This window comes from Haliotis rubra, unplaced genomic scaffold (assembly GCF_003918875.1).
Source record: "Haliotis rubra isolate DU_JTF1 unplaced genomic scaffold, ASM391887v1 Scf319, whole genome shotgun sequence".
In the NCBI taxonomy this organism is placed as follows: Eukaryota; Metazoa; Mollusca; class Gastropoda; order Lepetellida; family Haliotidae; genus Haliotis; species Haliotis rubra.
The window spans coordinates 136,078-153,388 of record NW_025766990.1 but is presented as its reverse complement, the minus strand read 5'-3'; the positions used below and the strand labels follow the sequence as shown (position 1 = coordinate 153,388).

Below are 17,311 nucleotides of genomic sequence, written 5' to 3'. Positions count from 1 at the left end.
ATCAATAACATGAGTAGCATCAATCTGCACAATGATAATTCGATGACATGTGTCAACCAAGTCAGCAAGCCTGACCACCCGATCCCGTTAGTCACCTTTTACAGCAATCATGAGTTCCTGAAGACTAAACCTAACCCGGTTTCTTCACGGGTCTATACAAGATGTATATAACCTCACATAAGCTTCTTAAGCAAGCACACCTCTTTCAGTGAACATCAAGAGAGAGAGCAATGCCACTTTCATCTGCTTCAATAGGATTCTGCAGTTAGGGTGACGAGAACTTCAAACAATATTTCAGATACATAGTTCTTTATGACAGGAAGACAGAAGAAAATAACACAGGAAGAGAGAAAGGAAAGAAGTCTGATATTATTTCTATTGTGTTTTTGTTAAACCAATGGTCACTGGCATTTGGCAGACTGATTGAGGGCAACATAAGCTGGACAAATCCAGGTTTGAACAACATGATCAACTGATCCTGGCAAGGCCAAGTTACTCTAGACAACAAATTGTTGCAGCTTAGAGAATAAAAGCGTGCATCTTTGACAGACAAGTCACTGATACCCTACTTCAGTGCTGAGTGAGCTTGGTGAGTTTGTATAGGATATATATTTCACAGCATGTGAGTATTACAATGCAGGAGGTTGGCCAAACTGACAGAGGCAGAACCTACAAACTTGTGTTAGGTGCAAATAATGGAGTGTGAACCTACAAGCTTGCGTTAGGTGCAAACATACCAAGTATCATAATCAGAGTGATAAATTCTGGCCTCTTGAGCCCCCCATAAGACTAAGTGTAATATTTAATGTAACAACGGGAATCAACCCATGATCATCAGAACCTGGTTCATCTAAGGTAGGTAACTCAGCACAATAACTTGTAACCCCTCGTCCCCGTGTCACAATGTGAGGAAGCAAGAGTGTTAAGGCTTAAGCCTGCTCTGACTCTATTCTAGTTATACACGGTGGTCAGTATGGTGGGAGACAAAACCAAACAAGCAGTATAAAGACTTTTACCACTTTGCTAAATCCCACAAGGATCAGACAGGTGAATCTGGCTAAAGACGAGTAAACAAACATTTAATTTACTTCCAGATTTTGGATGATGAGATAAGAAACGATAAGTGACTTAAAATGTTAAGTCATTTCGGAATTAACTCAGCTATTGAGTGCAGTCTAAGTAAACTTAGGCTCAGTATTATTTCTTACACTGCTATACTGAGTGTAACAAACCCTAGTAGAAGGTTGCATCAGCTAACCTTTTGGACTGACCAATCAGAACACAGCTTACCAAATTGCAAAAGTTAACATTCGCACATACCGTTTGAACCATTACCTAAAAAACTCTAACGATTCCGAATGCTATTTTCTGCACGATCGCTTCCGAATGATACACATGGAGGACCCAATTAGTAAACAGTCACTGAAAAAAGCGTTTTTATCAATATTCTAGGGATGTCATCTTGCGGAAATATAAGCTCGTCTCGCGTTTGATTGGACGGTCATAGTTTGCTCAAAGGTTAGCTGACGCAACCTTCTACTCGGGTTTGTTAGACTCAGTACAGCAGTGTAACGAATAATACTGAGGCTATGTTTACTTAGACTGCTATTGAGTGACTATTGTCAGCTTAAGTTGAGCACAGAGAAAAATTGGTATCTAAATTGTTTCAAAAAAGGATGAAGGAGGTGAGGTGAAATTGGGTTTATCGTCGTGCTTGAGAATATTTCGCTCATATGACAACGTGCATGCGTGTGTATGTGTATGTGCGTCTGCTTGTACTAGCCCAGACTTAAGCTGGTTTTATAGTGCTAGCCCACTGAGATACCATACCGCAGTGAAGCATGAATACCCAACTCAGACACATTATACTGACTCCGAGCCGACCAGTCCTTGTTGTACCCATTAATGCCGAGCGCCAGGCAGGGACCAACAAGTACCATATTTTAACGTGTTTTGGTAACGCGGTCAGGGATCGAACCCGCGACCTTCCACTCTGCGAAAGGATGAAGAACGAATGTTGAGGTAGCTACTTGAATAGGAGAAATATTGTTTCTTAGTTCAATCTGTAAATATTAAGCATCGCGTTATGAACATACGCTATTGTTTCTATATGCATGTGTATAATGTAAGATTAACGTAGGAGGAAAGCGACGTTAACCACTCTGGTGAGACTCACAGGCGATGACAAATCCAGAACATAATACCAGAATTACACCTGCTGCATCTCTTTTAAATCCATAGGCAGCAGATCCTGGTACAGCCAAGAGTTATAACTTAATGTTAGGCAGATTCCTTTATACTGAAGTAACGGTCTTCAGCTTTGTGGTAGGGACATAACTAAACCAGACAATCTTTGCGTACACTTCACAAAACGATAATCCGTAGCCACCATGCATGAGAAGAATATCAGGCCTCAGAGCCTTCTAATGTTGACATACAGTGTATTCCGAGAAATCTGACATTGCAACACCAGACAAGATGTCACATTCACCAAACTCAGCAACAGATGTTCTGACTAGACAAGGGTCGAGACAAGCACAGACATGTCCAGCCTTTAACCAAGAAACATCAAAAAACACCTTTGTAAAATAAATTCCCACTGGTTAGAAAGCATGTGTAAGTTTCAAATAACAACATATCATTTATGGCCAAGATATTTTTAGGGATTAAACTTCTTTTTTAATTTCTCTCACAACGTTTCGAGACCATTCCAGGTCCCTTCATCAGGTGAACTCATGATATCATTTATTAATTTTCAAGACAGCTTGAAAACTTGAAAAGAAATTCCAATCAAAATCTTCTGGTTCATCCAAAAGATTCGACTTGTTCCTAAATGAATTATCCGATTTAAATATTAGCATAATTTAAATAAGCCAAAATAAATAACTGTTGTCATGACAACATGAAAACTTTGAGATTTTGTGTTAATGTAACTTCTTTATATAATCATAAATTTCTTTACATGAAGAAGGAATGGTTAAATAAAAGAATAGGGTTTTTAATACATGATCGATGAGAATTATTCAAAACTTACATATAAACCCAAACAAATGAAATATATCAACCACATAATACTATTACCTTCACCACTAATCATTAGTGATGTGTTATTTTCTCTGCAAAGGGTGAAATTGAAAATGAACAAACTGCACATCTAGTTGAAATGAAAACATATCAAGTATCACACAGTTACTTCAAACACAACATCAACTACTACGGGTTTGATTTGGCGCTAGGGTTCAGTTTGCAGGATAAATGACTATGATTCAAATACATCCCAGGCAAAATCTACTCATTACCACAAAACTAATATTCTATGAAAGCTCTATCAGCAAAAAGAACAAAACAGATTCGCCAAGAATACAATATGCACATCTGATCACCATAAGGGACTTATCCAGAACTTAAATTTCCTTGGCATTTCTTAACTTCTCAGTGAAATACAAGTAACTTCTACAAAATAGTAACATCAGTAATTACCAAACATCACCTTGGAAACATGTATTTCCAAATTGGAAATTTTACTGACATTTGTTGTAGGATTGGGGCCAAATGTCAGCCTCTGAGATACCTAGATATATCCCTGACAACATACCTAACCATTGAGATATTATTTCAGATATGTCATTGTGTCAAATGTTCACTCAGTTTTTACTTACCAAAACAATAAGCTATTTATGTAAGGCCTTCACTATGCTGACCAAAAGTGTTGAAAATCAATACTTAGTATCCAATACATTCTAACACCATCAAAATGAAATGCTCTTTCAAACTGACTCTAATGTGTTGGTTTAAGAGGCATATATACCAAAGCAACTGGGTGGTATACTTGACTGACTGACTGACTGAGTTCGGTTTTACGCCGCTTTTAGCAATATTCCAGCAACATCACGGCGGGGACACCAGAATTGGGCTTCACACATTGTACCCATGTGGGGATTCGAACCCGGGTCTTCGGCGTGACGAGCCAACGCTTTGACCACTAGGCTACCCCACCGCCCCTGGTATACTTGAACCTAATTACACAAATAACTTGTTACACTTTCTGAGAGTGCCTTTAGTTTTACACCGTTCTAGCAAAATTCCAGCAATATCATGGCAAGGGACATGAGAAATGGGCTTCATACATTAGGTAATCAAACCCGGATCTTAAGTGTGATGAGCGAACCCTTCAACGACTAGGCTACCCACCACCCCTACTCTTGCTAAGACTCTAACTTCGTCTAAGAGCAAGTTTACACTGCATACACATTTTACAACAAATTAGAAACTAACAATCACTGATCACCCACCTGCAATGAACTTAAAACACCATTTGCTAGATTGGATATTTTGCCGGCAACTTTGGTTACTCCTTGCTTGACGCCGTCGCGGATATCCTGGAGGTCTGGGGAGGCGTAGTACTGAGAGCTGGAACCCCCTCGGGAGGACCCCTTGTCCGACCTCCCGAACACATCGTCACTAGATATACTAGACTTCCCATCAAGGCGGCTCAGATTCTGGCGAACTTCAAACTGAAAGAGCATTCTGATTTTCAGCTTGAACAGTCTTTCAGGTGAATAGGAGTTCTGGATAATATCAGCAAGAGCTTTTGGGTGGGATTTTAAGCAGGTTTCACATACCGGTGTATTTACTGAGCTATTTTATTTGTTTGTGTGACGGCAGTCTGTAAATAATCGAGTCTGACCAGACAATCCAGTGATCAACAGCATGTGCATCTATCTACTTGTGTCAACCAAGTCAGCGAGCCTGACCACCAGATCCCGTTAGTCGCCTCTTACGACAATCTGGGTTGCTGAAGACCTATTCTAACCCGGAGGTACTGAGCTATGAAGAAGTCTTCACATATGTATGTGAATTTAGGTGAGGAAGCTGACCAAAATTGGATGATTTAATTAGTACTAATTCACTTACATTGCATCACAGAATTATGTAACAAGTATTCTGTAATTAAATACACAAGTCAGTGCAATAGCTTTCTAAGTAAAAAACCAGCACTTGATGAGTCATTTCAGTGATTCTTAGCAAAATTCATATTATAAACATTTCAAAGTTTTAAACCTTCAAAGCGCTACTTTTAATATAATCTAGCAAAGAGCAGAGAGAATATATTCTGATATCAGACTATTCTGTTAATTGGAAGATGGTGACCAGCCTTCTTGAAGAGTTTTAACCAAAAATAAAGGATGAACAACAGACAAACACAAATATTAGAAATGAATACTGCTGCTGAAAACAAAGAATCAAAGTTTCAAGAAAACGCAAACAGACCAGGCACTAAACCAGGGGTGGAAGTAACTTTAAAATTGCTAGTGTACTCCGGTACAGTGGCACATGTAAAATCACTTGCCCTGATACTTTTTCCACTATACCGGCCGTTTTCTTGTTGATTTTTTAAATAAACAACATAATTAACATTGGAATATCAACTGGACACCCGTACAGTGTGATATACAAATTTGCTTGCCCGACAGAAAAAAACACTGGACTCGGGCGTCGGGCAATGGGTTATTTCCACCCCTGTAAACTAAGGCCACAATCACTAGTTAGGATGACATATCAAATATTCAGAACTTACATCCATATCGTTATTGCCGAAATACTGGTCTGAGGATATGGCCTTGGAATTACCAAATCTCTTCTGAGCATCTGCTGAAGACTTGGAAGAGGATGAGGATGAGGATGTTTCACTGTATGTCTTCTTGCTGCTCCTCTGAGGCCTGAAACACAAGACAACAGTCACTCAGTGTCAAGCTTTGTACTCCGTCCACAATGGCAGGCATGTGGTTGTTTCATGCCAGAATCTTTTGATGAAAGTTTATTTTCACTCTGCTTTTAGCAATATTCCAGCAATATCAAAGAGGGGACACCAGAAATGGGCTTCACATACTGAACCCATGTGGGGAATCGAACTCAGGTTTTGGCGTGATGAGCAAATGCTTTTAACCACTAGACTACCCCGCCACTCCCTTTTGATGATGAGTTATGTTCACATATCTGACTCAAAGACAACAGTGTAAGTGTAACAGGGATTCACCGACATATAAAACTTTCCCAACCCTATACCATTGGGACATCTTGTGGAAGGAACTGATGGTTGTGCATCATGGTGCCCAGCTGAAAAATATGCCTGTTAGTATACTGGAACCCATTTGTACTGTATTGATTGCTGAAGTAAGTGTCAATGCTTGAGTGTTTGAATGAGCATGTGCTTGAGTGCATGAGTGCATGAGTGCATGAGTGCACGTATTTGGAACCTATTTTACCTGCATTGAGTGCTAAGTAAGAGCCCAGGGCCCTGTTGTACAAAGCAACCTTAACGCCTAAGAGTGCCGTGAGTCTATGTTAAGGTATGCGAGTTACGATCACCTTAGCACCAAGAACGCTTTGTACAATGGCACCAGTGCTTCAATGCATGAGTGCTGGTATTTGGAAACCATTTTACCGGTATTGAGTGCTAAGTAAGAGTCCGTGCATGAGTGCATGAGTGCATGTGTGAGTGTGCTGGTGTTTGGGTGAGTGAGTGAGTCAGTTTCTATAAACAATATCCTAGCTGTACCATGATAGGGGACACCAGAAATGGGCTCAGCATTGTTGAGATGCATTGTACTTTGAGGTGGGGAAAGTCTATTGCATCCAAGATTGGCAAGGAAGCGCTGTAAGTGAAAACAGGAAGGGACAGCTAAACAGCTCAAGAGTGTTAGCCCTAACTATTTGTCCAATCATATTCTTCACAACCTCGTAAAGATTCAAGCTCCTCTCGTCAGCCAGTTCAATGATGAGTCAAATGTCCGGGACTGAGAATGGTTGAGTGAGTGAGTTTAGTTTAACGCCGCTTTTAGCAATATTCCAGCAATATTGGGGACACCAGAAATGGGCTTGACACATTGCACCCATGTGGGGAATCGAATCCGGGTCTTCGATTTGATGAACGAACGCTTGAACCACTAGGCTACCCCCACCGCCCCTTGAGAATGGTTGGGCAGACAGGTTACTTTACATGTCACATGTTCATTTGGAACTTTTGTCTGGCTGAGTTACAGATTGTTTGTTGTTTGACAGAACACTCAGCAATATTCCAACTGTAAGATGCTTGTCAGCTATCAAGTCTGGATCAGAGACTGACTGGTTTTACGCCGCTTTTAGCAATATTCCAGCAACATCACGGCGGGGGACACCAGAAATGGGCTTCACACATTGCACCCATGTGGGATTCGAACCCGGGTCTTCGGCGTGACAAGCCAACGCTTTGACCACTAGGCTACCCCACCGCCCCTGGATCAGAGAAGTTAGTGACTGACATTGTAAGCATTGATCTACACAACTGGAACAATCACATGCATCAATGAAGTCAGCAATTCAAGCCTGACCACCTTACTACAAAAGAGTATGTAGCCATTGTCAGGATGAGAGGCTTGTCATCAGTTGAAGACTCAGACCATATAAAGTATGATCTAGGTTCTGTGGACCTATCATTAACTCCTAGAATTCTTACTTTCTAATGGCTGACATTACAGGGTAATCACTGATATTCCAATCCAGGGTTAGAAGCATATACTGAGTGAGTTCAATGCCATTTTGATGTGACACAGGTAAAAGCTTATCACTTATGTGATTATAGTAATGGCAAATCAGATTAAAGCCGTTTAGAAGCAGATCCTGGAACAGCCAGGGATGCAACTCTGTCCAGTATGTACAAGTGCTCTCATCACAATCCCCGTCATCATAGAGATTTATTTAGGACTCATAACGACTCACCATTGGCCGGCATACTGGGAAACAACATTTTGCTCTTGTTATAAGGCTTTTTTCAATACAGGAATGCCTCTTCCCCCTTATTGGACTTGTTATCAGTGGAATACAAACCACATCAACAGAGATGATATTAGTTCTAATAACATAAATAGGGAAGTTTTAAACTCCAATTTGGGAAGTGATGTTGACATCTGCCTCAGACTTGTGGCTAAAGATCAGCCTCATAGCAGGTCTAGATAAATATGATGTGTAGCTTCTCGTCCATTCCATTGAGTGTAAGAATGAGGGTGGTTTAGTGTTGCTTTGAAAAGTAATTGATTCATAATTGACTCATCATCTTACTGAGGGAGCACCAAAGGTGATGCATGTGATGGAGGTCTTTCTTGTTTATCGTGAAAATAGGTCTGTTATTGTGCTGTGGATTTATGATTTATACACTGAAAATATTGACAAGTGTAAGTAAATACTGTAAATATATTGACAAGTGTAGGTCAATATATACAAGTGCTGTGAATATATTGAAAAATGTAAGACAATATCACGAGTATACTGATAAGTGTACGTAAAGTCTGTAAATATATTCACATGTGTAAGGAAACATAGTACATATATTGAAAAGTGTAAGTAAATACTGTAAATGTATCGACAAGTGTAAGTGAACATAGTAAATATATTGAAAGAGAGAGTGAATTAAGTTTTACGCCGCTTTTAGCAATATTCCAGCAACATCACAGCAGGGGACACCAGAAATAGGCTTCACACATTGTACCCATATGGGGAATTGAACCCAGGTCTTCGGAGTGACAGGCAAACGCTTTAACCACTAGGCTACCCCACCGCCTAGTAAATATATTGAAAAGTGTAAGTAAATACTGTAAATACATTGAAAAGTGTAAGTAAATACTGTAAATATATTGAAAAGTGTAAGTAAATACTGTAAATATATTGACAAGTGTAGGTAAATACTGTAAATATATTGAAAAGTGTAGGTAAATACTGTAAATATATTGAAAAGTAAGTAAATACCATGAATATATTGAAAAGTGAAAGTAGAAAGTAAATGAAACAGTAATGCAGTATTTTGTTCTATAAAAATCACTTCTATAAGATGTGTCAGGTGTATGTCAGATGGTGTCACAGCACACAAAAGTATATATGTAACCATAAGCAGCAGAAATTATGCCAATTCTATTCAGACAGATTGCATTGCAGTGGAGGCAACAGCATCTTTATCAATCCTTGGACCAGACAATTCAGTGATCAACAGCATGAGCATTGATCTGTGCAATTGTGATGTGATGGCATGCCTCCAAGTCAGTAAGATTGACCGACCTATCCCATCAGTTGTTTTTGTGCCAAGGATAGGTTGCTGAAGACCAAATCTAACCCACATTTTAGCAGATATACATGTTGAATAAGAACCAAAAACATATGCAAGGTTGTATCCAGTTCTGAATAGCTTTTGGAACTCCATGAGCATTTGAATATTATGACAGCTAATTTTTCTTTGCCTTATGGGCTGATGTGAAATCTTTAAATTCCAGAGCACTCCAAACTAACTACATCAACAAAACAAAAAAATGAATGACTATTCAGCAAAACAAAAGACTAATAATGACAGGGGTAGACACCATGAGTTAACCAAACTAGTCAAGAGTCTTTGGGAGCTAGTTATTTAAAGTGTATCACTGTCTGTGACTTGAGGTCCAGCAGTTGTGTCTACCCCTAAATAACACTGAAGGGGTCATTGTCCAAGTAACTATGGATACAGGTACACCAGGAACCATCTACACTGATGTATCAGTACATTAACCGATACAAAAATGCATCGTGGTGTGGCATTGTACTACACAGTCTCCAAGACAAGTCTATGCCGTTCTGCAGGAAAGACTTCACAGCACAGTTCCTATGTAGTTCGGTGACTGTAGAATGGACAAGCTAATCTGAGAAGAGTAACAAATTTCATAAATTTTATGGACTGACTTCTTTTTTTTTAAACAGATACAACATTTCGGTCTATATGGTAACACTGTATCTATCACTTGCTTGATAACAGAGTTGGCAATTACACCAAAATGACATATCTATTGCATTAAAGAAGTTGCCAATTTATAACATTTGTTCCTCTTCGTCATACCGGCTTTTAAATACCACTCAAAGAGTGAATAAGTGAGTTTAGTTTTACACCGCTTTTAGCAATATTCCAGCAACATCACGGCAGGGGACACCAGAAATGGGCTTCACACATTGTACCCATGTGGGGAATCGTACCCAGGTTTAAAGCGTGACGAGCGAACGCTTTAACCACTAGGCTACCCCACCGCCCTGCCACTCAAAGAAGCTAAGCTGTCGTGTATTTCAATCATTGTTCAGGCATAAAGGTCTGTAGACATGACAGCAAACCCTTCAGTGTGAGTAACTGCAGATTTCTAGAAGACAAGCAAGTGAAGAACCCAGCAACCACCAAGTAAATATGTGTGTAATATATATGATAAAGAGCCATAATGAAGCACACCAACTGTGTGATATTTACCCATTCTCCTCGTCATCTTCGTTATCATGATAGCTTGTAAAGAAATCAGTCAGCATGCAAGACAGGTACACAACAGCATATAACATGGTACTACATAATCCTAATTATATCATTAATCATATTAGCGGACCTACATCATGGCTGAAATACTGCCGATGTGATTTAAATCAAACTCACTCAAAACTATTAGCAGATCTTTCACAATGAGGTAGCATAGGTTGCAGTGGGAATTGGTCCACTGACTGGGGTTATGTTAATGCGAGCATACACCTTGTGTGTGGAAGTTAGCGCAATAGAAGTGCACACACAATTTAAATATTTGTGGGGTGTGTAGTGATGTTTTGTTCTCCTATGAACTCATGTTTCTTCATCAAGTTAAAATCTCACTGAAATCTGACCTTTAATCTAAAATATAACTTGGTGTCAAGATCTGATGAGATCCAACAAGCACATAAGACTACATCAGCTCAAATTTCTCATCAGCTAATTAGCATTAAAGCTACTCAATTCTTGGTATGATGACCAAAGTTTACTGGCATATCTGATCTGCGTATCTCAACCAAACTTTATTGGCCATTTTCGAATGTAAATGATAAAGGACGAACTTTTACGTCTTTCTCCAGGAGCACCATGGCATCTAAATCCAAAAGAGTACTGACTGACTGAAGTTTAGTTTTCGCTTTTAGCAATATTCCAGCAATATCCGCGGTAGGGGGACACCAGAAATGGGAACATTTTTGGGGAACGAACTTTTACGTCTTTCTTGAGCACCATGGCATCTAAATCCAAAAGAGTACAATCAAAGGAATATCTGTGTTCATTTGGGTTGGTTTTTTTCATCTTTGTTAAAATAAAAATTACTGAATGAACAGATGAAGGTTGGAACAGAAACTGAAACATCTTAGAAAGCTGACATCCGATATTGGCTCAAGAATCATCAATTTAGATAGGGTGCCCACAGTTTGCTCGTGATCCACAGAAGAACTGTCAGATCTTCACATCGAAGAGTATTGTTAGCAAAAGATCAGATTCTGATGAGCCTGACATGTTCATAGTCAAATTTGTATATATTTGAATTTATTTTTGGACATTTCAACAGATCTGCTGCAAGTTCAAACTTACTACCAACCAAATACACATTACATTGTCTTTGTAAAAACCATGACATAAACAAAGATTGTAAGATATTAAACAACCATGCAGTTGGGCACAGAATACAGCAATATCTTATGATGGAGAAAGTTTGTTTGATGGAGGAAAACAGCGGACCTTTGACCAAGTTTCCTGTGATTGACAGATCATATTATCTTTTATTATCTTAATTGTGAGATATTTGTGATATTTGATAAGTGAATATATAATTGAACAGTACATGATATAATAAAATTTAATAATTAAATATATTGTTTCATAAATGACTGGGAACACCCAAAAAATGCTATGGGTGACTGTTACGTGTGTTTTTGCTGTTGTGATAGTTTTACAATGGTAGGGTGACCTTTGCAGCTGTGAGGTTGTAATTAATTTCAGTGCAACCTTGACCTTTAGAAACACTACTGGTAACCTCCCCAGGAATACACTCTGTTAGTGTCACTGCATTTAGGTAACCGTAACAAGGCTGATCTAGAAAACCTCTCTCATTCTAACAGGGAAAAAACAACTAAGAGGCCTTAGAAGTTCTTGTTTCGAGAAGACTTTATTTCATGATAAAATATAAACAAAATATCTTTACTGGTAAAAACTGCTTATAAAAGACATACAAAAAGGTGGTCTTATTCGCACTTGAGTTCAAAATCATTTCAACTAAACGTGAAATTAATTTGGAATGAAAGAAGTACAAATCCTAGCATGTTGAGAATGGACAGCAAATCTGCTTCTAGAACAGCCTTGTCAAGCAACAAAGTCGTACATCAATAAGATGAAGCTGTACAGTTAAAGATACAGGAACTCATTGTAAACTGAACCAAATTAACAGGTATGTCATGGTAAATTACAAAGAAATAAATGTATATTCCTCCCCTTAGCACAAGCTTTATTATAAATCGATAACAGGCATATCACAATAAGAATGCTTGCAAATTACAAGACATAATATATATAAAACCGTTCTACTAACAGAGGCTTCGTCTAAACCAATCCTGGAAGAACAGTCTAGATAAATCTCAGGTGGAGTAGACTTATGGCAAAAGGTTTTCCAGGATTGCTTTGCAACATAATCCTCAATGTTTATATCAAATGTTTTGAACTTCAAGTGAGCATCATTAAGAAACCATTGATTCTGTGAACACTGTCTGTGACAGAGCCCACCTGCACATTTTCTTGTACAACACGTAATGACGAGGTATGATACATCTATTACAACTGATACTATCTGTAATTAAAAAGATGAACACGTTAAAGACAAGACTAGAATTAAAGCTTAGAAATATTGGAAATATCGGAGTGTTGAGAAAAAATAGCAGCTGTTGTCCCGGTTCCCATGCCACAGAGTAATCTCAGCACTACAATGGTTGTAAGTCCGAACTATGACCATCCTAACACAAAGATTACTTTGTGCAAAGGGACCAGGGCTAGACAAAAGGAGTAAAAGAGTGCATACTCTTTATAAGTATAAGAAGTCGCCTCGAAACTCCAGAACTCCAACATCCAGTATTATCCCTGGGAAAAGGCAGTAAATTTTTCAAATGCTCACACGCTATCTGTAAACCTTAACACTCACAGTTCCTCGAGCTCACAGACAAATACCTACTGTACATTAAACAGGAATGGACAAATGATTACTGCTGGCTGTCTTCAAAAGGATTAAAAAGGGAAAATCGTTTTGGAATAAAACGCAACTCTGTGAGTCTAACAACTGTCTTGAATTACACATCAATGAGTGAGAATCTACCTGTAGCAATTACCACACACAAAACTGCATCGTCAGTTTGTTCTGAAGATCCTCACTAATCACTGGAGACTAGATCCATCAAAAGACTTAGACTGCATCAGCTGTGCAATGTACGATGCATGTATAGTAGGCTTAGTATTTTTCAAAGGTGTAACAAATGGAGAGTGATTCCAAGGATCTCTTTTGGAAATTGGTACACAGATATTATCTTTATAATTTTTCATAACCCGATAAAATTACACAGTAAAAAGACAGCCAAACTACAGCTAAACATTTCATAAAACACAGCCTTTACACATAACATTTTAACTCCAGCCAACTTACACTACCCTAACTCTTTGATGAACATGATTTATACTAACAGTGATATCATTCATAATCCTTTCATCAATCTCAAATATATACATAATCAATGATTTGGTCTTCCTATCCCTGAATGTACAAACGCCTTAACTCGAGATCAGAGATCATTGTAAAGAAGTTTCAGAAAGAATGTTCATTGCACCATTATCACGGAGAGTTGAACAAGTGCCTGGAAAATAAATACACATAGAAATACACACCAAGTACACACTAAGAACACACATCTACACATCCAAGATACAGAGGGCTATATACAATGATGAACTCTCAGGTGGTGGTGTATGGGGTTTGTTCTGATGCTGCTTAACTGTACAGGTCTGAGTGCAATGGAAATGATCTCTGCTACACAACCCTGTTGACCGGACTACATGAATGGTCACTTAAATAGGGAAGACTAAAATGGACATAAGTGGAGTTGATGAATTTGACAGGTAAATAGTACATCTGAGGGCTGAGGACACAGTGAATTATAGCCTAATAATATCACTGACCACCAAGACATTTTGTAAACTCTGTGAGTGCAGGAATGGTGCTGTCAACCACAACTGATAACAAGATGAATTTAAGATTTAATTTAATTATCATCGGGTACTGCAACATCCAAGGGACATAACTCAGCACCTAAACATACCCGTAACACCCTTTACCCCATCTGCCTTGCAATGTTATGGATATGGCAATCAACTACTGATAGCAACTGACTCCAAACATTTCTCCAACAAATACTCCACATTTCATAAGCACCAAAATAGTGACTATTTGGATCATTAGAAAATGTTGAGTACTATATATACCAATTGATCAAATCACATTTACTTCATGCAAAATATTTCCTAACACTCACTGACTGACTGAGTTTTAGTTTCACGCCGCTTAAAGCAATATTCCAGTAACATCACGGGCGGGGACACCAGAAATGGGCTTCACACATTGTACCCATGTGGGGATTCGAACCCGGATCTTCGGCGTGACGAGCCAACACTTTAACCACAACGCTACCCCACCGCCCCTATTTCCTAACATCCCCAGAGAGCATCAACAGGCAATGGAGAAAAATGAAGATAGTGAAGAGAAATTCAATCTACTTCCATCAAACTAGATAGTAAGCCTTTGTGCATTATTCCTCCATTCTAGTCATACCTTTAACAACATCCATACGAAACAGAGATTCTGAGGAACCCAGATCTGTCCACAGTGGAAACAAGATACCTTTGCAAGCTCATATACAATGGATTACTTAGAGACATATCTTTGATTTGATCACACTGGGACCTGGCCACACAACCATTTTTTGGCTCATGAAGGGACACTTTGCATAGTGATATAATATCCTTGTGTTAGCCGAACTGGAATGTCATACTTTTGATGTGACCATAGCATACTTCTGTCACACAATCAACCTATCACATGTCGACACAATTTTTGTAAATCAACCTATCACATGTCGACACAATTTTTCGTAAATCAACCTATCACATGTCGACACAATTTTTCGTGCTCTCCTATAAACAACTGCAGCTAAAGAATTCTTTTTCAGTGTTAATTTTTTAATACAAAATAAAAATGTATATATTTACAAATTTGTTTAAAGATATCTACTTTTGACTATGTTTCATTGATTTTTGTAAAACACATGGAGACGCCAAGACCATTATGCAGACACTTTCAACCACAAGACTTGACTAATATCTAAACATCCACCTGTCTTCATCCTTGGAAGAGAACTTGTCTGAACTGCTTGACTTGCTGTCGAACCTGTCGATGTCCCAACTGCCACCTTTGTTAGGATTCCCCCCAGCTGCCGAAGTCATCTCGCTTTGAACCATATGAGTTGTCATCATACCTGTCGCCGTACCTGAAATGGATATGAGATTGTCTTAGCTATTAACTTAAAGATCCCTCAGGCCGGACCAATCTTATTTCTTGTTTTATGGATTTTTGTCCTCGGAAAACCTAAAGGCAGGAGGGAAAATAAAATTAAAAAACTCACCGGTCAAAGTAATATTCCTTTTAAATACTTAAAAAATTTACTTTTGGCACTTAATGAAGTGCAAAACACGATCTAAAACAATTTTTCGTGTAAGTTTACATTGGCCAATAAAGACATTCAAATTTTATTTTTTGGAAATACAGAAATATCCCAGTCAAAAGTTGACCCATTAATACCAACACCAATACAAACTCAGATGGAACTTCTGCTAAGTTTTTTGTGAGTCACTAAGCTGAGGTGAATAATTTCAACAGTACTTCAGTTTCATCATAAAGTTGGACATGATATCATGGATGTCATACCAACAGAACATGTGATGAGGTCCCAATGAAACACATTATGTCAATGTGTTTGCTTTCAATGAAGCCACAACTCCAGATGCTGATAGACATTAATTAAGGAATTCTTGGGTTCCAGGTCTCGGAGACAACTCCACAAAACAAACAGATTCACAGTTGCTGAACAATCATCCAGACATTTCATCAAAACATCCAGTGACCTTACCTGGAGGAACTGGAGGAGAATCGACCTCCCATCATATCCATCTCCTCATCAAAGAAGTCCCGGCGCCGGTTGTTCCGCTCATTCCTCGACTCCTTCAATCCCTCCTGTTGTATAGTCTGCATGTCAGAGATGGCTGAGTGACTGATGCCTCTGGGAGACAAAGGACAGTCAACAGTTACACAAAGCTTCATACAACAAAAACACCAAATATCAAACTATTTGGACTGAGACACTGAAACTTCATGTTAATCCTAATTCCCTGTCAGTAAAAAATATTAGGTCAGTCAAAATATGGATGGAATGTTACATTTAGATGCAACTGAATGAATGGATGATATATGAAAGTTTTCAAATACACCAGAGTGAAAGTAACGTGTAATGAAGCAGTTGCTGCAGGAGATTCCTGGGTGCCGTTGTACAAAGCGATCTTAGCGCTAAGGTAACCATAGCTCCCATACCTTAACATAGACTTAAGGTAATCTTAGCGCTAAGGTGACCGTAGCTCCCATACCTTAACATAGACTTAAGGTAGTCTTAGCGCTAAGGTGACCGTAACTCCCATACCTTAACATAGACTTAAGGTAGTCTTAGCGCTAAGGTGACCGTAACTCCCATACCTTAACATAGACTTAAGGTAGTCTTAGCGCTAAGGTGACCGTAACTCCCATACCTTAACATAGACTTAAGGTAGTCTTAGCGCTAAGGTGACCGTAACTCCCATACCTAAACATAGACTTAAGGTAGTCTTGTGTTTTACGCTGCATGTGACCTTTAAAGATGCCTTAGGCCAGACCAATCTTATTTCTTGTTTTATGGATTTTTGTCCTCAGAAACCTAAAGGCAGGAGGGAAAATAAAATATAAAAATCAGCGTCAAAGTAATATTCCTCTTTAACTCTTTCAACACCAGTCAACCAGAGGCATTTACTGCCATGACACCGAAGTTCCCAGAGACTCTGAGGTCATAGATGAAGCCTATGTTTGTGAAGGAAATTATAAGCTTGTAAAACGTTATTGCTACTGCATCCCATACACCATTTAAAAGATCTAATCCTACTGTTGATAAATATGAAGTTTATTTTTATAATATTATTCAAATAATACCACTACAACTTAAATAAAATTATTTTGAATGAAAATGCAAGCTTACATTTATAACGCCCAGATAAACCATGAAAGAAGCAAAACTAAGGCTGATTTTTTTCCATTTGTGACATGTCATAACATGCCCGTGCCTTTTCTTTTATATTTTCACTTTTACTTAATCAGAAAATTAT

At 38.6% G+C, this 17,311-nt stretch overlaps 1 protein-coding gene and 1 long non-coding RNA gene across 2 annotated transcripts in view; both read right to left on the bottom strand.

Moving 5' to 3' along the window:
* LOC124283620 (ADP-ribosylation factor GTPase-activating protein 2-like) overlaps positions 1-17,311 on the bottom strand; it is a 42,887-nt gene that overhangs the window by 3,380 nt on the left and 22,196 nt on the right. The window contains 5 exon segments of the mRNA XM_046719610.1: positions 4,293-4,514; positions 5,579-5,708; positions 15,243-15,334; positions 15,336-15,396; positions 16,036-16,185. Coding sequence (XP_046575566.1) covers positions 4,293-4,514; positions 5,579-5,708; positions 15,243-15,334; positions 15,336-15,396; positions 16,036-16,185 — 655 coding nt within the window.
* Positions 11,966-15,209, bottom strand: LOC124283621. Its single transcript, XR_006900367.1, has 2 exons — positions 14,976-15,209; positions 11,966-14,941 (listed from the first exon to the last, which is right to left on the bottom strand). It is a non-coding gene; the product is annotated as an uncharacterized LOC124283621 (long non-coding RNA).